This window comes from Etheostoma cragini, chromosome 20 (assembly GCF_013103735.1).
Source record: "Etheostoma cragini isolate CJK2018 chromosome 20, CSU_Ecrag_1.0, whole genome shotgun sequence".
Lineage (NCBI taxonomy): Eukaryota > Metazoa > Chordata > Actinopteri > Perciformes > Percidae > Etheostoma > Etheostoma cragini.
Window position 1 is genome coordinate 1,961,762 of NC_048426.1, and position 25,440 is coordinate 1,987,201.

Genomic DNA, 25,440 nt, shown 5'->3' on the forward strand with positions numbered 1-25,440 from the left:
CCTTCACTCAGCGGACAGCTCTGAGCTCAAAGAAGGCAGCAGTCCGCTCTCTCACATTATTTCTGCAACTCATCCCTCGCTGCGCTGCGACTGGCAACCTGCACACACACAGGCTGATCCAGGACGAGCCAGGGAAGGGGGGGGGAGAAACAGAAGCAGCACTACCACCCTCCCTCCATCTAAACGGCCCAGGACCTTATCTCTGCTGCTGTCGCTACCACCACCGTTGCCATCATGTGCGACTGTTTCCACCTGGCCTTCCCTAACTGGCACGCCGCCTCCTCGGGGACGGGTGAGCATCGCTCTCTCTGTTCTCTCTACTCTTTCTGTTCTCTTTCCCCTTTCTCCGTTTTCCCCTGAGAAACTTTCCCTGATTCAGCAGCACAGTTCAGTAGTGCGTGTAAGAGATTATGTTTGTGTGTGTTTTGGTGACGATGGGCGACAGGGAGTGAGCATGAGGCAGCTGGTGCTGATGCTGAGTTGTGTCACCGACCTGCAGTGAGCGTTGGGCGTGTCTGCAGAGTGCGGGGTAGTGTTTGAAGATGTCATCATCGACGATGCCAGGCAGCTCTGCTCTTCTCCTGTTGCCCTCCCGCTGTGTGTTTGAAGCAGAGGCTGAAAGGGAAACAGACGCGGTTACTGAGGCAGTTCAGCAAAGCAGAAATAGTGACAGAGGATAACTTCCTGGGGGTACAGATGAAATAGGCTACTGAAATGTGGGAACATAACCACTCCTCCCAAAAAAAAACTGATATAAGGTGTAAAGCTGCAGTCTTTATGTGAAAGAGGGATGAGCTACTACCTGTTACCTTGCATCACTTTTATTGTAGCAACAAAACATTTCAGAAAGTTTAGGATGCTGAAATCTAAAATCTACACAATGCGTATCTTACCGCTTACACTGCTCACAGTCTTTCTCTTGGTACACCGAATTTCTGAATGTTTTATAACAAACCTAGGGTTGAAGGGAATCAGAATTAAAGTAGTTTGGGACAAAAATATTCCATTACATCAAACGGATGTTGATTATCTGCTGAAATGATTTAACATCTCTACACACAATGTAAATAAACCATGTCTAATCAAGTACGGTACATGTATGTGTGCATAGAACATAGTTAGGTAGTTTGTGTGAAACTGTTTACATGCTATGTCAGTAATGATGGTTGTCATCTTGGACTTGTGATGAAAATGGATGTTTTACTATTTACCCCGATCAAAGTCTGAACTGCAAATCTGTAAAAAGATACGATTTTATTACACTTTTGCAGACTGTTTTCAAAAAATTTCTGGAAAACATCGCTCTACATACATGCTCTAAATATGGTTGGTGCAGGTGGTGCGGTTGAGGCCCGTAGAGAGGGCAGGCCATCCAAAGGTGTGTTGCCACTTCGCCTGTGTTTAAAGAAGAACTCATGTTATTTTTTGGGGAGGTAAAATAGTCAGTAGAAATCTACAACAAAAATAAATGCTTATTCTACATAAACTATAAAAAAAACACTTTATTAACTGAATAATTACTTATTCTTTTGGTATTTTTGCCCATTAGCATACAGATAGGTAATGCTGATTGTTGGGTAATAAATGTGCTGATGTTGTCCATTGATTTATTCAGTTGTTTGCTTTCGATGGATGTTTTCCGATACACGTGCAACAACTTTATGTACAAATCATCCAGGGGTTAGGTTTCTGCAGGGTAAGAGTTTTTACCGGGGATGAATAAATCAAACAGTAAAACGAGCCAAAGAAAATCGCTGCATCACCAACATGACAAGTAGATTATATAACAGGAGACTCTTGATGGAATTTATTATGTGTCTCATTGAACTGTACCAAGAAGTACCTTATAAGTGGACTACATAGTGTTATATGTAATATCAAAAACATATTGTTGTATATTGTGTTGGCTGATGTTGAGGAGAGGGCTCAAGTTGATGTTTGCTGTAAAAAGGAGGTGAATCTACGGTCCATTTCACACAGTTCTCCTTATTTACCTCTGCAGCTACTTTTAATTAAATCTGCCTGAAGATGGAGAGGTTTGTGTTGCTGTGAGACACTCCAGGCAACGCTCAAGGTCAGAGAGAGAAAGGAGAAAGGAAGAGAAGAGACTAAGAGAGAGAGAGAGAGAGAGAGAGAGAGAGAGAGAGAGAGAGAGAGAGAGAGAGATGAGAGAAGGCTTATTTGCTACTGCTAGGAAGTGAGCCAGACAGAGGCTGCTCGACATTGGAGCCTAAATCAGCTGATCCTGATCCATTACGAACCAATCAGCTTCAGTAACACAGATCCTGCTCTTAAATCAATCTCACACCACTTGAATAGTTTGTATGTGTAGCTGATGTCCCTCAGTGCAGACCGGCTTCAGTAAAAAAGAGTCAATCTGAGCATTTGGTATTGTTTTAAACCTGCTTGGTTCACCTCAGGTGGACATTGCTTTAATTTATTTATTTTTTCATTTACATTTCTTGGTTGACCAGCTTGGGTTCTAAGAACTCATATTTAATCAATTTCCATCTAGATTTATATTCTTTTAAGAAACATCTTTTAGACCATTATAAGACACTAAGACCTAGACTAAACGCAGACTAAGGGGAGTGTGAGTTACTTGGCTGGAGCATAGCACAAAATTGTTGGCCCTGAAGAAAAGCACTTTCTATTTCTATATCCACAGCTATTCATTCCAGCATCTTTTTGGGCCCTCCTCACAAAAACTCCCCCCCAGTCCGACATCCCTTTTACTTGGCATCAGTTGTCAAAAACACAAGTGTATTAAATGAAACTGTGGGTTATCCAGACTCTTTTTACATGGCTGTGGTTGTTGTCAGTAAATAACGTTGGTAGTAATCTGTCAGAACCTTCAATCAACGTTATAATCACAACTAAATCGGAGTCACTTGGTGCCCCAGGCATGCGAGGCAAAACAAACATCATCAGGGAGGGTTTGCAGACCATTTTTGGTGTAACTGCATGTTGTAGCAATACCGGCAGATCGGGATACGAATTCCAGAGCTGTGATTAACTCTGTGAGGAAACTCGCTGTTAATTGCAGTAGATTAACAAATTGAAGACATGCGCTTTTGCAGTCTCATGTTGACATGTTGATCCAATTCTGTTTTTTTTCTCCCTTCACTCAAATCTTATTATAGTTTGTCTTCCATTAAAAGGATGCTGTGTCTGTCTGTTACACCAAAAATGAGCAGAATCCAAATCTCAGAGCACAAATTACTTTATATTAGTTTAGTGAAGAGGGGAGCTTCAGGGAGCCTTCCAGGTGCTTTTCAACAAACTGGAGCAGAAGGGGGTTACGTAAGAGATGGGCGGAGGAAAATCAACACAATACAGTTAGGCTTTTCTGTCAAGAGTAAATCTCCAAACGGATTTATAATTCTAGATATATCAATTTTTTATTTGTAAGATCTTGTGATTTAAACCAATGCCAACACAAGCTTCTATGAGAGGTTCACTGTCACAGCATTGTGTTAGGACAGATGAGTTTAGGTGTCCACATCAGTGTTGTTTGCAGTCGCAGTAGTTTATGAGCCTCATTCTTTGTCCCATCAGCACTGAGGGAGGAGCCGCACCCTAATCCAGGGCTGCAGTTGCACCCAAATATGAATCATGCAGGATCTGCATCACAAAAGACTTCATCATATAGGCCTACTGCTTGTGCCCATACTGTAAATAAGCAAAATATCTCCATTAAAGTCAAATGTAGAACATTAGGCAGCAGATTTATGAATAGTTATGATATCTAATCAAACAAGTTAATGGATCTATTATGTGATTTTATTTTTAAAATGTAGTCAGCAGTGAGAGGTGTTATCAGGCCCTCTGCAGCACCCACATGACAAATATTTGAGAAAGGAGTTTCTACATGTGCGGTGGCATTAGCTGGCTGGAAAACTGGAAATCCACCTGAATTAACTGGTAAATAACATAAGAAAAACATCATCCAGTCCAAGCAGGGTCTGAAGTCATTAAGCTCACTACATACATTGAGGCCATGATTCCCTTCTACAGCTCGTTGTCTTAAACTTTTTTGTAGCTGTAAATACACTTTTATACCAGGTTGTGTGAAACAAGAACAACTCGTGGAAAACTTTCTTATGAGATGGTAGGACAGTTGAATGTCACTATCTTCAGAAATACCTCAATATCCTTCCTTTCTTCTCCACTTTACTATTTCAACTTTCCTTCAGGCTAAGAGTCTATAGCCATGGTAGCAGTTCTTTGGGCTGAATGCTAAGATCAGCTAGCTAACATCTTCGCATTGACAATGATAAAATGATGATTTAGGCATTTTTTATGTGCTTTGTGCATGGGTGTGTAAATGGGTTGCCTTTGTGAAAAGGCTCATTACGTTTCTCCAGATTCCATTCCCTTGGTTCATAACCTTCTATTCTAGTTAATTAAATGTAATAAACTTATTTTTGCAAACAAAATTGATCAGAGATATTTTTGCTGTGATGTCAAAAATCCTATTTATATTGAACTAAATTACAAACACAACACTTTTGTTTTTGCCCCCATTTTGCATGGGCAAAGAGGGCTTATTTCTCTCAAATATTGTTCACAAATCTGTCTAAATCTGTGTTAGTGAGCAATTCTCTTTTGCCGAGATAATCCATCCACCTCAAGATCACCTCATGTCAAGATGCTGATTGGACAACATGATTACAGCATCATTCATTTAATTTGTTTATTAATCCCGAAATTAAAATTTACACTATGCGTACACACTTTTTTTTGTTAGTAATCACACACAGATCTGAAATAGGATCAGGACCTATACATGCACTAATGGAGAGATGTCAGAGTGAGTGGGTTGCCAGCTGAACCAGCGCCCTGAGCGGTTGGGGGGGGGGGTATGGTGCCTTGCTAAAGAGCACCTGGCAGTGCCCAGGAGGTGAAGTGCCATCTCTCCAGCCACCAATCCACACTCCGTACTTTTTAGTCCATATGGGGACTTGAACCCGTGACCCTCCGGTTCCCAACCCAACTCCCTACGGACTGAGCTACCTCCAACCCCTTAGATATGTCTGTGTGTGTGTGTGTGTCATAAGCGACTTGAGTTGGCAAAGGCTCACATTTGATGGTGGCCGGCCCTTTGGAGAGGTGTTCTCTTCACGGATGAACCCTAACACTAACCCTAACAACAGATAATGACTGGTTTTCTGAACCCTCCCAGACCTCTCCAGTACAGTAAAACTGCACATTTTAGATTGGCCTTTTATTGTTCCCGACCTGAGGCACACCTGTGCAACAATCCTGCTGTCTAATCAGCATCTGGTGGATGGATTATCTCGGCAAAGGAGAATTGCTCACTAACACAGATTTAAACAGATTTGTGAACAATATTTGAGCGAAATAAACCTTTGTGTACATAGAAGTAAAAAATGGAAGAGTTGTTTAAAATGGTCTTCCTCCTCATTAATGAATCAAGAAAACTTAGCGGGAATGATATTAATTTATTAGAAATTATTGTAAATATACGTTTAGTTGAAGGGTTATATGGTGCAAAGTGTCTAAACCAAAGTAAACATGAGGACTAAATTCAGTTTGGCTGTGAAAGAAGCTCAGGCAAGGTATGACTGCAACCTAAAAGTGTCCCGCCCCCTTTGTCCTTCTGGGACTGAGCAACATCACTTTTGCCACTTTGCTAGTAACACTTGCACCAGGAATGTTTAAGGGCAGTTTATTTTCACGAGTTAAAGAAAATAACAGCAGCAGGTAGGTGAGTTTTTTGGTTTCACATAATGAGAGCTTTTTGTTAGTCATATCTGGTCCAAACAGGCAGCTGTAGAGACTTCATTATTGTATTACACAACATGTCTAGACTGTGGTGCGTTCGGAGTTCACAATATGAATCTCCGTTTCTGTCAAATACGTGTTCTCTGGTGTTATTTCTGATCCTGTGGTGTCAGGCCAATGTATGTCTACAATGACAGTGCAGGTTGTGTTTCAGGCATATATTCAGTATCAGAGCTATAAGGTCATCTGATAGCTCCTTGAATTATCAACTTTGAGGCAGCAACAAACCCTGATACAGTAAGAGGTTGTTATACCATTAGTCTTTTGCCTTAACTGTCTTCTAACACACTTACACAGGCAGTCAGAGCTCTTCACATGACATACATTAGAGCAGTGGGTGGGGTGTCTATGTGGTGGTTTGTTGAGAAACTATGGTGTTGCAGTATTGCAGAATTGTTATGTCCTTTTTAAAAAGGCAACACTTTTTCAGGGTTTAAAATAAATTTTGAATCCATAAAAGTTGCATCGAATACTTACCAGAAGGGTTGAAAAGGTTATTGTTAAAATTAATTCACAGAATGTTTGCTATTTTAATACAGACAGTTTTGATACAGACAGTGTTAGGGTTAGGGGGTTAGGGCTAGGGGATATAAAAACCTCTTAAATTACTTGGAGCAAAATGTTTTTTTTCCTCTAGAGTTTGTAACTTTTTGTGTAACCCTCACTCACTGGCTTCTTATTGACATATGCGCATACACGTGAATATCCAAGCTGTTAGTAACAATGCATAAGTATCTAGAATTTGTAGTTGATGTTTTTATATTGTTTTTGTTCTAATGGGTCACTGATTACCTTTAGTTTTGTAAATGCTTTTGGGAACTCTGTTACTGTGAAAGAATTGAACTAAAAATCTTAATGTCCAGCATCGCAGGTTATGGGACTTGATGCAAACACTATACATTTTTCTTCAATTTCTTGATTTGAGTTGAGGAGTTTTTGTACTTTAGTAAGACTAACAGAGACATCAGTCTTAGTCCTACACCTTATCAGCTGTCCCTCGATACAAAAAGATTAATCAGGTGCTTAAAGACTGGAAAAAATTTAATCTGTAAATAATTTGATTCTCTATGTGGAGTGAAACAACATTTATTCAATATTTCTTCCCACAGTATAGCTTCCGCTGATTGATGGCCTTCTGATGATATGAAGTTATTAGCCAATGAGGTTTATAAACCTCAGAACATGTTTAGGACACAGCAACACTATTTCTCTACAATCATCAAGCCTGGATTTACGCAGACCTTTATATTGGGGATTTTGCTATTTTCTATTTTAAACAAGTAATCTAATAACAATGGACTACATCCCTTGGTAAGAATCCTGATTCAATGGCGGGAAGGGGGGGGGGGAGGAACGTTTAAAATGGATTCCAATCAAGTAAAGGTTAGGTATCAGAGCAGGTACCAATAATAATGTGAGTCACCATATTCATTTGGACTCAGACTGTACCTTTAGGCAGCCTTGAGGGGTTGTGCTGGGAGTCTTATCTGTGGATCAATACCGTGGATCACTTAACAGGCAAAGAAGGCAGCGTGTCCCCGGGGGAATTACTGCCAGGAAGAACTCTAAATAGGATCATCATTGGCTCCAGTGTCTCTCTGAGCCTCAAAACAACTTTCAGGAGTCATACTGGGTGAAAGTTTCAGTTTACTGCCTAAAATACAGAAATGCTGATAAACACAAGTGCTGAACTTTTGTTCTTTGTGTATTTTCATTTTCTACAAAGTCTGTGTTGTATTCCGCTTGATATTTTGTACAGTGTTCACTTCATACTTCTATTAATTTATTACAATAAATCAAGGAATTACATACTTAATATTGTTTGATGAAGCTCTACTATTTGGTATTTATGTTTTGTCTATTTCTGTGTTTTCTTGTGAACAGCTGGTCGAAGGCTGAGAGCACCAGAGCCTGGTCCAGAGGACGATTCAGTGAGTGACATTTCATATTGTGTCTGTCTGTTTGATTTCTTCATCAGTCACTAAAGGTTTAGTGTTGGGTTCAATCAACAGAAAAACAGAATGTTAAAACTGAAAACATGTTATACACATATACACTAGGGATGTCCCAATAAATTGTCTTTACCTAGTCCGATCAGACACTTAAATGTGTCTGACACATTCAAATAACCGCTGCAGCCTTCTAAATTTGGCACAGCTTACTTTTCCTTTAGCTACTTGATCCAAAGGTTCAAAACTATTAAGTTGATACCTTTAAATGTATACCGACATGATATGAATAAAAGACAACTTCCATATTTGCTACTGTTATGTAGCTAATGAAAAAGCCATGTATTGCTTGTGCTTTTTGGAATTAAACCATTCAAAACCGAGGACTAAAGTTTCGTTAATATAAATGATTTATCATGTTAGTAAAGCATGCAAACGTTTAGCGTTTTATCATTCGAATATTTGGACGTTTTAGAAATATACTGACACGAACTGTTTGACGTGGTGGTGTTAGGTGAAAATCAGGATCACCAAAGTCATTGGTATCAATCCAATCCAATAATCGCTGTTCCAACTTGAGAATAAAAACAATTTTTAGCTGTGTTGTACTGGACCAAAGTGTTGGACTGAAGGACCGGCAAACATCCCAGGAACACTGCTAATGTGACAGTAGTTAAATGCCAAACACCCAGTTAATGCAGCTTTGGCATAATGAGAAGTTTTCACACGATTTGTGAGCCATGTGTTCTGCAGGCGCTGCCACATGTTTTTCAGGTGGCTAAAGAAGAGAGGGATGAAAGGTTGTCTGACTAAAAGTGACTCAAATGTCATGATAGCTCTTAGAAATGATACAACTGTTTGGGTAATGATAGTTCTTAGAAATTATAGACCTGTTTGGGTAAAATGACAATGTGACTGTTTTGATGATGACTGACCTTATGTCCACGCAGACATGTGACGAGCCATCTCAGTTCACAGAGAGCGAGAGGCCGCGCCCTCAAGGATCGTCTCCCGTTGAAGAGTATCCTGAAACTGAAAAATACACCGACAGTGACAAAGAGGTACAGGGCATCAACACACCACTATGTTACACAGACGCAACAAACCAGCTTACATGGATAAATCAGGTCAAGGCAATAAATCAGAGAACTTGTTTACATGCTCTTCAATCACCTGCATATGCACTAAAATATAAACATTATTAAGAAACCAGGTTTCTCCAACAAATACCACCGGCTTTCTCTTAATCTCGCTCTTAATCTCATCTCATCTGGGGAAACTGAGTTTCTTGGTTAATTAAATACTTGTAACCCCACTGGGTCATTCAATAGTCTGTTTGGGATGCGGTCTATTTTTTTTAGGCCGTACACAAATGAAGTTAAAAAAGAAGCTGTGAGCAAAAGAAGCAAGCTTGTGTATTTGGCTCATTAATGCCAACACATAACTATTGAAATCAATCTGAAATAAAATTGAAGAAGGTTGTGATTGGATTCTATCAGTGTCTGTTTCACATGAAACTCTGATCACACATTCAAATTCTACTAATAGTTTATAATAATTGGAACTATTAGAGCCCGGCCAATAAAAGGATTTTTTAGGCAGATATAAATATTTGGTAAATAAAAATTCTGATATATCGGCCGATACATATTTTAATATGTGAGTTCTCAATAAAATAATGAAAATAAATTGTTTTATTGTCACAACAGAACAGAGGAACATCTAAATATATTAAAGTTCTGATTAAAAAAAATGTATAAAAATGCTAACTTAAAATATGAAACCTAAAGTTGTTTGAACAAAAACACAAACAAAAAAATAATTAGTGTGTTGCTAACGGGGACGTTGTAGAAAGTCCTCTGGTGGACAGACTATGCAACGCCATCACTAACAGGGACGTTGTAGAGCGTCCTCTGGTGGACAGACTATGCAACGCCAACACTAACAGGGACGTTGTAGAGCGTCCTCTGGTGGACAGACTATGAAACGCCAACACTAACAGGGACGTTGTAGAGCCTCTGTTGCTCTTTTGTAATACAGTAAAAGACTAGGGCCAAATGTTAAAAAAATTCCATATTTTTTTGTTGCCTCTTAACTACACAGTTCTTCCCTTTTCCAAAACAAACCTCTCTCAATTTATTTATTTTTTCAATTCAACAGGCTTTATTGGCATGAAAGTTTTAATAACTATTAATATACTCATGTGTTGTCAAATTAATGAAGATGTTTTCTCAATTTGCTTGTGTTTTGTGTATTTGGATGTGTTTTTTATAGTTGCTTTACGCTTGCCCCTGTCGGCTGCTGTAGTATTACCCTTCCCACTCAGTGCAAACACTTTTAAAGCCTGTTAATGAAATATCCGTCACCTTTTATATTTGAATAAGTTGGAAACTCTTGTTTTTTTTTTAGTGTGAAGCAGAGCATGACCCACACCACAAAAGTGGGAGTGGAAAGAAAACTAAAAAGTCTGGGCTTGGGTCCATGTTTGAAAAGCGCTCAACTCCAAAGATGAGTAAACTGAAGGTGAGCCATTCCCACCTTCTCCTCTCTGTACTATATATTTGAATCCCTTCAGGCTTTGTTCCAGCAGAGAACAGCACAGCTAAAGGTAAAATTATTCTGTCCGGTGTATTTTATTGTGTTGGCAGGAGGTTCACAGCCCTGAGTCTGGACTGATAGTGAAAACAGCCAAAGATGGATGTGCAGAGGGTCTGGTTTATGGTGGAGGAGGGAAAGAGGGAATATTCATTAAGGAAGTGGTACCAGAGTCACCTGCCTCAAAAAGTCTGAAACTAAAAGAAGGTAAACTAGAAGTGATTAACGTTTATAACATATTTTTCAAAAGTAGATTGATTTTGAAAAATTAGCTTGATGAAGCTACTAATTGGTACTGTTACATTTTTGTTGTATTTTTTTTAGAATTAAAAATCCCATTACAAATACTACTAACTAGGGATGTAACGGTAGTAAATCTGAACTTCACAGTTATAGTGACTAAAATTGTTCCGATTTTTATCGCGGAATTTTTAAAAGTGTGTTCAATGCCTTTAGCAGCAACTTTTTTTCAGACAGGAGAAGTATCTTTAATCAACCGTCCTTCAGCATTCTTATAATAACAAAAATATGCCCATGCTTCAGACTTAGTCCCCTTAGAGGGCTGATAAATGTCCTGAGAACTCATCTCCTCCTTCCGCCATGATTCCACGTTCAAGAAACCTGTTGGAGGCTACGCAGTGCACCTGCGCGCCAACTTCAGGAGACTCGGATGAAGCTTGGAAGGATTAAACACTGTTTCCACACCGTGGTAATCCACCATGATAATGATATTTTAAATGAAAACGGTAATTCTTATTGGCAACATTTTCATCTTGGTTGTGCCGTTACCGGTAATCGTTACATCCCGACTACTAACACACACACACAAGTTGCAAAGTCTAATGATTAATGATACTTTGTGTTATTTTCATGTTTATTTATATAATTACCCTTTAGCAGACAAACCCTGACAACCTTCTTATCCGTGGGCTTCTGAAAAAATGTGCTCTTGTTTACGCAGGTGATCAGATTCTGAGCGCCACTGTATATTTTGACAACGTGTCATATGAGGATGCCATTCAGATTCTGGAGCACGCTCAGGCTTACAGAGTGAAGCTCTGCTTGAAACGCAAACCAGACATCACAGAGACTGAAACAGCCATTGAAACTGACGCCATCCCTGTAACTATTTTCAAGTTGTTGACTCTTTGTGATTAAAAAAATAGTATTAAATATAAAACTGACGTTTCCTATTTCTGTTGCACAACAGGAGGAAGACGTTTATGCTCCAGAAATGAGGGAGCAAGGAAAAACCAAAAGGCGTGGCGATGCCCGCATTTCATGGCCTAAGTTTCCCTCCTTTGGAAAAGGAAAGAAGTCCCGCTTTATAAGATCTCACAGCTCCTCAGAGGCTGATGAGCAAAGAAAGCTTGAGCTTAGCCCCACCACAAGTGATACAGAGTCACCTATAAAATCTCAGGATGCTCTCAAAGGCAAAAAGAAACAGAAAACAAAGTTCTCTGTTCTAACAAAGAGAGGGCGCATAAGTTCATCTGAAGACCAGGACACAGACGCACCAACATCTGCGCAGATGGTTTCACCTGAGTGCTTTGAAAGTCCCTCAGGGGGAACACCTCAAATCTTTGCGACAGAGGATCTGAAAGTAGTGGAAGACTTCAGACGTGAGCAAAATGATCAAAAACTGACTGAACCTCAAACTGTTCAACACAAGGTAGAACTCATCACTATAGACAGCACTTTGAAAACAGAAGATCTAACTGTGGCTCTGGCAGGTCAAGGTAGCCCCTCTGGTATTAAGTCCCCTGATGGGAAGAAAAATAAGAAAGAGCGGTCTGAATTAAAAATGAAAATTTCGGGAAAGGATAAATTGCACAAGAAAGATACAAAAGCAAAATCTTCACCAAAAAGGCTGAAAACTCTGGGGGCAAGTATTGAAATAGCAGACCAACCTGGAAATGAAAAATCTGATGAAATCCCAAGTTTTAAGTCACAAACAAAACTACAGGGGGATCAACTTGCACTTAATGCCAATACTCAAATAATCAGCAGTGAGAGTTCAAGGTTGGAAATGAGTGTACCAAAGGTTGAACTTGAAATATCTGACGTTGCGTTGATTGGAAAATCTCCACAGAAGGGTGAAGAGAAAACGAAGAAAGGCAAGGACGTTAAACAAAAACTAGAAACAAAGACAGGTCCAATATTCAAACTACCTAAAATAGGCTTTAGTGACATTGCCACTGAGGAAATAATCCCACAAATGAATGTCAATTTTGAAGAACGTACACCTAAAATGGAGAAATTTACAACTGAAGGTACAGAAGTGAAAAAATATCCTCATGAGCGACTGTCGAAAAGCAGTCTTCCCAAACGTGAAGACATTGTTATTCCAGGTATGGAGGACATGTCTAAGAAGACCAAAGTCAAAGGAATTAAAGAGCCTAAAGCTGTTTTTACAGGACATTATGAAGACATTCAAGCTGAAACTGTAGACCTGTCTTTTGATGTTGACAGTGTGAAAGAGGCTGTTTCAAAACTGCCTGGATTTAAGCTGCCTAAGGTTGACATGAGTGGTGTGCCTATTCCTGAAGAAATTACTGTAATAGATGCAAATGCACAAAGAATATCAGTGAAAACACCCACTAAAACAAAACATGATGCACACTTCAGTAAGTTTGACATAACTGCCTCTCCAGAAATCTCCAAGACAACAGTCAAACTACCAAAGATCACATCTGATGATTTAACCACAGAGGAGCTTTTAATAGAGAGTAAAGTGGATTTAAAAAAAACTGAAAAGGAATACAAAACTCAGCCAAAACAAAGCGACAAAGAACATGTTATAATACCTGGAAAAGAAAGTGTACAAGTAGCCGCCATTTTTCAGACACAAGAAACACAAGGCAAAGATGACATTAAATCGGAAAATGAATCCGCAGTTACACTCAAATCAAAGAGGGCAAAGATAACAATGACAAGCTTTGGGATTTCAAAACCAGACATAAGAATCCCTGACATTGGAATTGACTTTCCAAAACAAAAGCAACAAAAAGGTGACAATGTAAAGGGAGAAAGAACTATATTTCTTCAAGAAGAAGAAATTTCAAAGACTGAAACAAGGAACAAGATTGGAGAAGTCATATCAGATGTCAAAATACCAGAAAGTGAAAGCATTGAGTACATTGACTCAGTAGATGGTTCACCAGACAAAAAGGACGGTGGCATTGGTTTGACAGGTTTTGGTGTTAATCTTAATGCTGCAAGCCCAAAGACGGACATCTCCTTTCCACAGATCAGAGGTGAAGTAAAAGGTGTTGAATACAAAGTGCACACATTCAAACTTCCCGAATATGGAGCAGTGACTGAGAACATCAGTATAGATATGCCTGATGCAGAAAAGGATGTAAAGATTGATGGGGCAGACATAAGAACAATTGAAAGAGAGATAAAAGGTGGCAAGTTTAAAATGCCAAATCTCAGCATCTCTATGGCAAAGGTTAAAGGACCTGAAATTGAAAAAGATGTAGATCTCCCACTACCAGAAGCAAAAGCTGAGGTGGAACTCCCAGACATTCCTGAGGTTGAGGTTAATCTAGGAAATGTAGATGTTTCTATTCCAGAGAAAAATATGGAGGTCAAAAAGCCTGAACTAGATGTCCAACCTTGGCAGGTTGAAGGTGAACTTGATGGACAAGGAAGCAAGTTCAAGAAGCCCAAGTTTGGAATTAAAATTCCCAAATTAAAAGAACCAGAATTTGATTTAAGCCTATCAAAGAAAGATGTACATGTCACACTACCAGAGGTTAAATCTGAAGTCCAAGTCCCAGAAGCCCCTAAAATGGATGACAGTCTTGGAAAAGCAGAGGTTTTGATTCCAGTAGCAAAGGTGGAAGTTAAAAAACCTGAATTGAAAATTAAACCTTTGCACACTGACATTGAACTTCAAGGACAAGGAGGCGAGTTCCAAATGCCAAAGCTTGGAATCACGATGCCAAAATTAAAAGGACCTGAATTTGATTCGAGCTTATCAAAGAAAGTCGTAGATGTCACACTACCAGAGGCTAAAGCTGAAGTCCAACTCCCGGCAGCCCCAGAGATTGATACTACTCTTGGAAGGATAAATGTTTCCATTCCAAAGCAAAAGATGGAAGTTGAAAAACCTGAATTGGATATCAAACCTCTGAGGACTGAAGGGGAACTTGATGGACAAGGAGGCAAGTTTAAAATGCCAAAACTTGGTGTAAAAATGCCAAAAATTAAAGTGCCTGAATTGGATTTAGGTTTATCAAAGAAAGATGTAGATGTCACGTTGCCTGAAGCTAAAGCAGAGCTCAAACCTCCTGATGTTGAACATACAGAACATGGAATTAAAGTAGATGTGAAAGCTCCAGAGATTGCAGTTTATCAACAGGATGTTGAAGGACCATCATCAAGATTTAAGATGCCAACTTTTAAACTACCAGCATTTGGAGATGGTTCTCCAAAGGTCTCTGTGGAAGCACATGATATGGACAAAGAAGTCAAAATTGATGTAGCTAACATTAATAATGATGTGGTTAATATTAAAGCACCCAGCATTGACCTTAAGGGTCCTTCAATTGATATGAAGGCTATAGGAACTGATCTTGAGGGGAAAGAAAGCAAGTTTAAAATGCCACATCTTGGCTTCTCTATGCCTAAAGTCAAAGGACCTCAACTTAATATACCAGAGGCCAGTGCTGAAGTCAAACTTCCTGAAACCCTTAAAATTGATGCCAGTCTTGGAAAAGCAGAATTTTTGATTCAAGAGGAAAATATAGAAGTTAAAGAACCTGAAGTGAAAATCAAACCTTTACAGACTGATGTTGAACTTGAAAGAGAAGGAGACACATTTAAAATGCCCAAGTTGGGAAAGTCAATGCCAAAAGTTAAAGGACCTGAAATTCACTTTAGCTTATCAAAGACAGATGGAGATGTGACACTGCCAGAAGCCAAAGCTGAAGTAAAAGTCCCTGAAGTTGAACTAAAAGAACCCTCTGCTAATGTGGAAATTAAAGGTCCTGAAATAACGGAAAAAGATAGAGAAGGATCGCCATTGAAGTTTAAGATGCCGACATTCAAACTACCTAAATATGGAATTGGTACTCCAGACATGTCTGTAGAAATATCTGATATGGACAAAGATGTCAAAATCAATAGAGCTGATATTAAAATTACTGAAGATACTCTTGCAGTTGACATTGCAGCACCCAGCATTGGCATTGAAGGTCCATCAATAGATATTAAAACTACAGGAACTGAACATGAAGGAAAGGGAAGCAAGTTCAAATTACCAAGTCTCGGTTTTTCTGGACCTCCAACCAAACGGCCTGACGTTGATTTAAGCCTATTAAAGAAAGACGTAGATGGGACTTTACCAGAAGCCAAAGCTGATGTCAAACTCCCTAACATTCACACTGAAGCACCCAGAACTGACATTGAGGGCCTATCAATAGATTTGAAAACTACAGGAATTGAAGAGGATGGGAAAAGAAGCTTTAAAATGCCACATCTTAGTTTCTCCATGCCAAGAGTGAAGGGACCTAAAATGGATTTAAGCCTTTCAGACGTAGATGTCAAATTAATAGAGACAAAACCTGATGTCAAACATCCAGAGGTTGATCTTGGAAAAGTGGATGTTTCAATTCCAGAGGCTAAGATGCAAGTTAAAAAACCTGAAGTGGAAATGCAGTCCAGGCAGACTCAAGGTCAGCTTGAAGGAAAAGGAGAAAAGCTCAAAATGCCAAAATTTGGAATCAAAATGCCTACATTAAGAGAGACAGAATTTGACTTGAGTTTATCAAAGAGAGATGTTGATATCCCACTACCACAGGCAAAGGTTAAGGTCAAACTCCCAGAAGCCCCTAAAACTGATGCCAGTCTTAGAAAAGCAGAGGTTTTTATTCCAGAGGCAAAGATGGAGGATAAAAAACCTAAAGCAGAACTAAAACCTTTGCAGACTGAAATTAACATTGAAGGACGTGGAGGCAAGTTCCAAATGCCAAAGTTTGGAATTACAATGCCAAAAGTAAAAGGACCTGAAATTGATTTAAGCTTATCAGAGAAAGATGTAGATGTGACAATTCCAAACGCTAAAGCTGAGGTTAAACTCCCAAAAGCTCCTGAAATTGCTCTGGACATGAAACCACCAGCGTGTGAAGCAGAAATTGTTGGGCAAGGAGGCAAGTTCAAAATGCCAAAGTTTGGAATCTCAATGCCAAAAGTAAAAGGACCTGAAATGGATGTAAGCCTGTCAAAGAAGGATGTAGATGTGACACTACCAAAGGCTAAAGCTGATGTTGTACTCCCAGAAGCTTCTGAAATTGCTGTGGATATGAAACCACAAGAGTGTGAAGCAGAAATTGATGGGCAAGGTGGCAAGTACAAAACGCCAAAGCTTGGAATCTCAATGCATAAAGTAAAAGGACCTGATTTTGATTTCAGCTTATCAAAGAAAGATGCAGACATCACACTCCCAGAGGCCAAAACTGAAGTCAATCTCCCTGATGTTGAACTCAAAGAACCTTCTGCTAAAGTGGAAATTAAAGCTCCTGAGATTGAAACTCAATTAAGCAGTGTAAAAGGATCACCATCAAAATTTAAACTGCCAACATTTAAATTTCCTAAATTTGGAGCTGCTACTTCAAATGTCAGCACTGAACTACCTGATATAGACAAAGAAATCAAAATTGATGGAGCTGACATGCAGATATCTGTGCCAGACATAGATGTTGATGTACCGAAGGTTAAAGCAGAGATCCATCTGCCAGAGGTTGAGGTCAAAAAGCCGTCAGGTAGTGGTGTGATAGAGCAACAGCCAGGTGTTGAGGTTGATGCAAAACTGAAAAAAACAAGATTTTCACTGCCCAGATTTTCTTTTTCAAAACCAACTGTTAAGGCCCCAGAACTTGATGCCAGTCTTCAGGATGCAAAAGCAATTACAGAGGGAAAGGTGGAAGTGAATGTTTTGATTCCAGAGACTAAGGCCAAAGTTGAAGAAGCTGAGCTGGAAGTTAAACCTTTGCAGACAGAAGTTAAAGGACAAGGAAGTGAGTTTGGAATGTCCATGCCAAAGGTAAAAGGACCAGAATTTCATCTTGGCTTATCAAAGAAAGATATAGATGTCAGAATACCAGAAGCAAAAGCAGATATCAACTTCCCTGATGTTGACCTAAAACAACCTTCTGCCAAAATAGAAATGAAAGCTCCTGTGATTGAGGTTTTAGCTAAAGATACAGAAGGATCACCTTCAAAATTCAAAATGCCAAATTTCAGCTTCTCTATGCCTAAAGTAAAAGGGCAAGATGTAGATGTAAGCTTATCAAAGAATGACACAGATATCCCATTAGCAGAGACTAAAGCTGAGATCAAACTCCCAGAGGCCCCTAAAATTGATGCCAGTCTTGGAAAAGCAGAGGTTTTGATTCCAGAGGAAAGGGTGGACGTTAAAAAACCTGAGGTTGAAATCAAACCTTTACGCACTGACGTTGAACTTAAAGGGCATGGAGGCGAGTTTCAAATGCCAAAGTTTGGAATCAAAATGCCAAAAGTAAAAGGACCTGTAATTGATTTAAGCTTCCTTAAGAAAGATGTAGATGTAACACTACCAGAGGCAAAAGCTGATGTTGTACTCCCAGAACCTCCTAAAATTGCTGTGGATGCGAAACCATTAGAGTGTGAAGCAGAAATTGATGGGCAAGGAGGCAAGTTCAAAATGCCAAAGTTTGGAATCTCAATGCCAAAAGGGAAAGAACCTGAAATTGACGTAAGCTTCTCAAGGAAAGATGTAGACTTCACACCACCAGACACCACAGCTGAAGTCAATATCTCTGATGTTGAACTCAAAGAACCTTCTGCTAAAGTGGAAATTAAAGCTCCTGAGATTAAAGCTCAATTAAGCAGTGTAAAAGGATCACCATCAAAATTTCAATTACCAACATTTAAATTTCCCAAATTTGGAGCTGCAACTTCAAATGTCAGCACTGAACTACCTGATATAGACAAAGAAATCAAAATTGATGGAGCTGACATGCAGATATCTGTGCCCGATACAGATGTTGATGTACCAAAGGTTAAAGCAGAGATCCATCTGCCAGAGGTTGAAGTCCAAAAGCCTTCAGGCAGTGGTGTGATAGAGCAACAGCCAGATATTGAGGTAGATGCCAAACCTAAAAAGCCAAGGTTTTCACTGCCCAGATTTTCTTTTTCAAAACCAAGTGTTAAGGCTCCAGAAGTTGATGCCAGTCTTCAGGATGCAAAAGTTGCAAGTAAAGAGGGAAAGGTGGAAGTGAAAGGAGGGGAAGTGGATATGAAACTACTAGAGTATGAAGCAGAAGTTGACGGACAAGGAAGTAGGTTTAAAATGCCAACATTTGGCATCTCAATGCCAAAAGGGCCTGAAATTGATTTGACCTCATCAAAAAAAGATGTAAATGTCACACTCCCAGAAGCCAAAGCTAAAGTTCAACTTTCAGATGTCAAAATAAAACAACCTGCAGGGCAAAATAAAGCTCCTGAGATGGAAGCTTATACAAGTAACACCAAAGGATCATTCACATTACCCAAATTTGGAGCTGCTACTCCAAAGGTCAGTGTGGAAGTACCTGATGTGGACAAAGACATTAAAACTGATGGAGCTACAGTGGATGTCACTGCACCAAGCATTGACACTGAAGGCCTTTCTGTAGATGTGAAAGTTAAAGGAAGTGAATTTGAAGGATCAGGAAGCAAGTTTAAGATGCCAAAGTTTGGTATCTCAATGCCCAAGGTAAAAGGGCCTGAAATTGATTTAAGTTTATCAAAGAAAGATGTAGATGTCACATTACCAGAAGCTAAAGCTGAAATCAAACTTCCCAATGTTGAAGTCAAAGAGTCTGAAGTGGAAATTAAAGCTCATGAGATAAAAGTTGCAACAAAAGGCTCGGAAGGATCACCATCAAAATTTAAGATGCCAACATTCAAATTACCAAAATTTGGAGTTGGTACTCCAATTGCCTCCGTAGACGTGCCCAATAAAGACAGAGACTTCAAAACCGATGGAGGTGACATTAAAATTCCTGAAGAGGTTCTTGCAGTTGACATTGCAGCACCCAGCATTGACACTGAAGGCCCATCAATAGATATTAAAACTACAGGAACTGAACATGAAGGAAAAGGAAGCAGGTTTAAACTTCCAAGTCTTGGTTTTTCTGGACCTCAAATCAAACAGCCTGACATTGATTTAAGCCTATCAAAGAAAGATGTAGATGTGACTCTACCAGAAGCCAAAGCTGGAGTCAAACTCCCTGATGTTGAACTAAAAGAATCTTCGGCCAAAGTGGAAATCAAAGCTCCTGGAATTGATGTCCAGACAAGTAATGTTGAAGGATCACCATCAAAACTTAAAATGCCAACATTCACATTACCCAAATTTGGAGCTGCTATTCCACAGGTCAGTGTTGAAGTACCTGATGTGGACAAAGACTTTAAAATTGGTGGAGCAGATTTACAATTACCAGGAGCAAAAGCTGAAGGCACAATTCCTGACGCTGAAATCAAAGTCTCACAGGCAGCAATGACAGAGGGTGATGCTAAGTTGAGAAAGACAAGCTGGACATTACCAAGATTTTCATTTTCAAAGACAAACGTTAAGGCCCCTGAAGCTGAGGTCAACCTTAATGTCCCAAAAGTAGACATTACACTACCAGAGGCCAAAAAAGACGTACAACTTCCAGATTTCGATATCAAAGAATCTTCATGTATTTCAATAGAAACAGACCTTGATGCCAAATTGAAAAAAACAAGCTTTTCATTACCCAAATTTTCATTTTCAAAGCAAAGTTCAATGCAAAGCAAAGTTGATGTCAGTATCACAGACGTGGATGTTTCTCTTCCAGAAGGAAATGTGGAAGTCAAACAACCTGAAGTGGAGCTCAACCCACCAGAAGCTGATGTAGAATTAGAGGGGCATGAAAGCAAGTTTAAAACGCCAATGTTTGGCTTCTCAATGCCCAAGGTAAAAGGGCCTGAAATTGACATGAGCTTATCAAAGAAAAATGTAGAAGTCACACTCCCTGAAGCCAGAGCTAAAGTTCAGCTTCCGGATGTCAAAATCAAACAACCGTCTGCTACAGTGGAAATGAAAGCTCCTAAGATTGAAGCTCAAACAGTTAATGTTCAAGGATCACCATCAAAACTTAAAATGCCAACATTCACATTACCCAAATTTGGAGCTGCTACTCCAAAGGTCAGTGTGGAAGTACCTGATGTGGACAAAGACATTATAATTGATGGAGCTATAGTGGATGTCACTGCACCCAGCACTGACGCTGAAGGCCTATCTGTAGATTTGAAAGCTAAAGGAAGTAAACATGAAGGATCAGGAAGTAAGTTTAAGATGCCAAGTCTCGGTTTTTCTGGACCTCAAATCAAACGGCCTGATATTAATCTAAACTCACCAAAGAAAGATGTAGATGTGACACTTCCAGAAGCCAAAGCTGAAGTCAAACTCCCTGATCTTGAACTAAAAGAATCATCTGCCAAAGTGGAAATTGAAGCTCCCGAGATCAAGATTGCGACAAAAGTTACAGAAGGATCACCATCAAAATATAAGATGCCGACATTCAAATTACCAAAATTTGGGATTCGTACTCCAAGTGCCACTGTAGAGGTGCCCGACAGAGAAGACAAAATTGATGGAAATGAAATTAAAATTCCTGAAGAGGTTCTTGCAGTTGACATTGCAGCACCCAGCATTGACACTGAAGGCCCATCAATAGATATTAAAACTACAGGAACTGAACATGAAGGAAAAGGAAGCAAGTTTAAACTTCCAAGTCTTGGTTTTTCTGGACCTCCAATTAAACGGCCTGATATTAATCTGAGCTCATCAAAGAAAGATGTAGATGTGACACTTCCAGAAGCCAAAGCTGAAGTCAAACTCCCTGATCTTGAACTAAAAGAATCATCTGCCAAAGTGGAAATCAAAGCTCCCGAGATCAAGATTGCGACAAAAGTTACAGAAGGGTCGCCTTCAAAATATAAGATGCCAACATTCAAATTACCAAAATTTGGGATTGGTACTCCAAGTTCCACTATAGAGGTGCCCAACAGAGAAGTCAAAATTGTTGGAGATGAAATTAAAATTCCTGAAGAGGTTCTTGCAGTTGACATTGCAGCACCCAGCATTGACACTGAAGGCCCATCAATAGATATTAAAACTACAGGAACTGAACATGAAGAAAAAGGAAGCAAGTTTAAACTTCCAAGTCTTGGTTTTTCTGGACCTCAAATCAAACAGCCTGACATTGATTTAAGCCTATCAAAGAAAGATGTAGACGTTAGACTACCAGAAGCCAAAGCTGGAGTCAAACTCCCTGATGTTGAACTAAAAGAATCTTCTGCCAAAGTAGAAATCAAAGCTCCTGGAATTGATGTTCAGACAAGTAATGTTGAACGATCACCATCCAATTTAAAAATGCCAACATTCACATTACCTAAATTTGGAGCTGTTACTTCACATAGCAGTGTGAAATTACCTGATATGGACAAAGTTGTTAAAGGGAATGGAGCAGATTTAAAATTACCAGAAGCCAAAGCTGAAGGCAAAATTCCTGATGCTGAAATCAAAGAGTCTGATGGTTCAATTTCAGTCTCACAGGCACCAATGATAGAGGGTGAGGGCAAGTTGAGAAAGACAAGCTGGACATTACCAAGATTTTCATTTTCCAAATCAAACGTTAAAGCCCCTGAGGCTGATGTCAACCTTGATGTCCCAAAAGTAGACATTGCATCACTAGAGGCCAAAACAGATGTACAACTTCCAGATATTGATACCAAAGAATCCTCAGGTACTTCAATAGAGGGGGCACCTACAGACCTTGATGCCAAATTGAAAAAGCATAGATTTACATTACCCAAATTTTCATTTTCAAAGCAAAGTTCAAAAGAGTCTAAAGATGATGTCAGTCTCCCAGACAATGTTTCTCTTCCAGAAGGAAATGTGGAAGTCAAACACCTTGAAGTGGAGCTCAAGCCACCAGAAGCTGATGTTGAATTAGAGGGGCAGGAGAGAAAGTTTAAGATGCCAATGTTTGGCTTCTCAATGCCCAAGGTAAAAGGGCCTGACACTGATTTGAGCTTATCAAAGAATAATGTAGATGTCACACTCCCTGAAACCAAAGCTGAAATTCAACTTCCAGATGTCAAAATAAAACAACCGTCTGCTACAGTGGAAATGAAGGCTCCTAAGATTGAACCTCAAACAGTTAATGTTGAAGGATCACCATCAAAACTTAAAATGCCAACTTTCACCTTTCCCAAATTTGGAGCTGCTACTCCAAAGGTCAGTGTGGAAGTACCTGATGTGGACAAAGACATTAAAACTGATGGAGCTACAGTGGATGTCACTGCACCCAGCATTGACACTGAAGGCCTTTCTGTAGATGTGAAAGCTAAAGGAATTGAAATTGAAGGACCAGGAAGCAAATTTAACATGCCAAAGTTTGGCATCTCCATGCCAAAAGTAAAAGGGCCTGAAATTGATTTGAAATTATCAAAGAAAGATGTAGATGTCACAATTCCAGAAGCCAAAGCTGAAGTTCAACTTCCGGATGTCAAAATAAAACAACCTTCTGCTACAGTGGAAATGAAAGCTCCTAAGATTGAAGCTCAAACAGGTAATGTTGAAGGATCACCATCAAAACTTAAAATGCCAACATTCACATTTCCCAAATTTGGAGCTGCTACTCCAAAGGTCAGTGTAGAAGTACCTGATGTGGACAAAGACATTAAAACTGATGGAGCTACAGTGGATGTCACTGCACCCAGCATTGACACTGAAGGCCTTTCTGTAGATGTGAAAGCTAAAGGAAGTGAAATTGAAGGACCAGGAAGCAAATTTAAGATGCCAAAGTTTGGTATCTCAATGTCCAAGGTAAAAGGGCCTGACATTGATTTAAGTTTATCAAAGAAAGATGTAGATGTCACAATTCCAGAAGCTACAACTGAAATCAAATTGCCCAGTGTTGAAGTCAAAGAATCTGAAGGTGCCATTTTAATACCAGATGTACCAACAGTTGATGTTGAAAACAAGTTCAAAAGACCAAACTGGTCATTTCCAAAATTTTCCTTTTCAAGAACCGGTGGGAAAACCCCTGATCCTGATGTAAACCTTGAAACACCCAAAGTTGATGTTACATCACCAGAGGCCAAATCAGAAGTCCAAGGACTTTCAGGGGCTATTTCAATGGAAGTGCCACCAGCTGCAGAACTTGATGAGACCTTGAAAAAAAACAAATTTACACTACCCAGATTTTCTTTTTCAAAGTCAAGTGTTAAAGAACCTGAAGTCAGTGCTGAGCTTCCAGATGTTGATTTTTCTCTTCCAGAAAGAGAAGTGATAGTGAAGCAACCTGAAATTAAAATGAAAGCTCCTGAGCCTGAAGTTGAACATGATGGACAGGAAAGTAAGTTTAAATTGCCAAAGTTTGGTATTGCACTACCAAAAGCAAAAGGAAAAGATTTAAAAGCATCACAGAAAGATGTAGGCATCACACTGCCAGAAGTTAAAGCAGAGGTCAAACTCCCTGAAATTGAATCTTCAGCTAGTGTGGAAATGAAAGCTTCTGATACTGAAGCTAAGTCAAAAGGTGTTGGAGGATCACCACTGAAATTTAAAATGCCAACTTTGAAAATGCCCACATTTGGAGTTGCAACCTATGATGTAACGGTAGGAGCACCTGATGCAGACAAAGTGGCTGAAACGGATGGAGCTAAACTAAAGGAGGATGTTACTTTCAATATCAAAGGTCCAAGTGTTGATATTAAAACGGATGTGTCTAAAGACGGTTCTGAAACGCCAAAGACCGAGGCAGAAAGTGTGGGTCTTGGGTCTCCAAGTAAATTTAAACTACCGACATTTAAAATGCCAAAGCTGAGTTTTTCAAGACCCAACCCTGAAGATGAACATGTCCCCGTTGACACAGAATGCAAAGAAAATCAGGTGGAAATGGACGTAAAGCCAAAAGGAGAGAGTAAATCAGCAAAAGTGACTTTGACGTCGTTTGGTGAGATCCTCAAGAATATTGATGTTGAATTTGATGTTCCAAAAACAGAAGAACATCTTGAAACCTCAAAGGAAGTTCATGAAACAGATGAAACCAGTGGAAAACAGTTAGAAGCAAAGGAAAAGGAAACAAACCAAGATACTACCAAAAGTCCTGAAAGAACAGGTTGGTTTAAATTCCCCAAGTTTGGACTCTCCTCCCCATCAGAACCTACCAAGATTTCTGAAAAAGACATGCACAAGGATGAAAAGACCCCAGTAGGGGAAACAGTTGAGGAAATAAGCCCCACCTTTTCAGTCCAGTCATCAGACGCCTTTGCTGATATTAGCTCTGCGATGACAAGTGAGCATGCTGGCCTGTCCTTATCTTCTCCAACCAAGGTAACTGTTAAATATTCTGAACCTATGGCTGCTACAGGGCTTGAAGAGATGCACAGTAACATTACTTCCACCACAAGAACTGAGCTCATCTCAATTGAACCCAACTTGCCTGAGAAAATCACAATTCTGTCATCTGGAGTTTCATCTTCATCAGAAGACACGCTCAGACTGGAATCAGGAAAAATACATGTCATTACATCAAATATACAAGCCACCCCAGAGGCACAGCGTGCCGAGCTACTCACTGCTGTCCAAATCCAATCAGCTGAAGGTTTACTCTTAGAATCAGAGGCTAACGAAGCTGCATCGTGGACTGTCGAGGATTCACAAAGCAGCAAGAAAACGGTCTTCGAGAGGCATTTAGTTATGGAAACATCAACTGAAAGAAGTGAAAGCAAAGAAACAATTGTAATAACTAAACAAATCACAAGTATGTTTGACTCTTCTGAGCCCACCTTAGGTGCGACAGCTTCATCCATTCAACGACTCAGAGAGTCTGTGCACTCTGAGAAAATGAGGTTCTTTGATGAAGCCGACAAGTGAAATAACTTTATGTAAATTATGTCTAAAATTACAAATCGTCATTATCCAGTCCCAGTGGCTGGTGGGTTTTTGAATGTCACTATTACTGAGAGATGAGATTTCTAAAAAACTGGTTGGCAACTGGAAAAGATTGTTTGCAAGTTT

General features: G+C 39.6%; 1 protein-coding gene and 1 long non-coding RNA gene across 8 annotated transcripts in view; one reads left to right on the forward strand and one right to left on the reverse strand.

Moving 5' to 3' along the window:
* The window catches only part of LOC117935852, a 33,110-nt gene that overhangs the window by 5,830 nt on the left and 1,840 nt on the right, over positions 1 to 25,440 (reverse strand). The window contains exons 3-4 of one of the 2 annotated variants that reach the window (XR_004654836.1): positions 8,693 to 8,789; positions 494 to 615 (exon numbers count right to left, since the gene is read on the reverse strand). This is a non-coding gene — a long non-coding RNA (uncharacterized LOC117935852). Of the gene's footprint in view, positions 1 to 285; positions 616 to 8,692; positions 8,790 to 25,440 lie in introns of those variants that run through there. The other variant, XR_004654835.1, reaches the window with a different exon arrangement.
* LOC117935851 (neuroblast differentiation-associated protein AHNAK) lies at positions 47 to 25,395 on the forward strand. Of its 6 annotated transcripts, none has more exons than XM_034858408.1 (9): positions 47 to 292; positions 7,693 to 7,739; positions 8,708 to 8,818; positions 10,167 to 10,280; positions 10,406 to 10,559; positions 11,314 to 11,474; positions 11,563 to 17,377; positions 17,837 to 18,862; positions 22,985 to 25,395. In XM_034858408.1, the coding sequence occupies exons 1-9, from the start codon at positions 235 to 237 to the stop codon at positions 25,294 to 25,296; spliced, it is 9,798 nt and encodes a 3,265-aa protein (XP_034714299.1). In that variant the 5' UTR covers positions 47 to 234; the 3' UTR covers positions 25,297 to 25,395. The 6 variants fall into 6 exon arrangements, with proteins under 6 accessions (XP_034714299.1, XP_034714300.1, XP_034714301.1 ...); XM_034858409.1 differs by having other exon boundaries at positions 18,032 to 18,862; XM_034858410.1 differs by having other exon boundaries at positions 11,563 to 16,530; positions 17,383 to 18,862.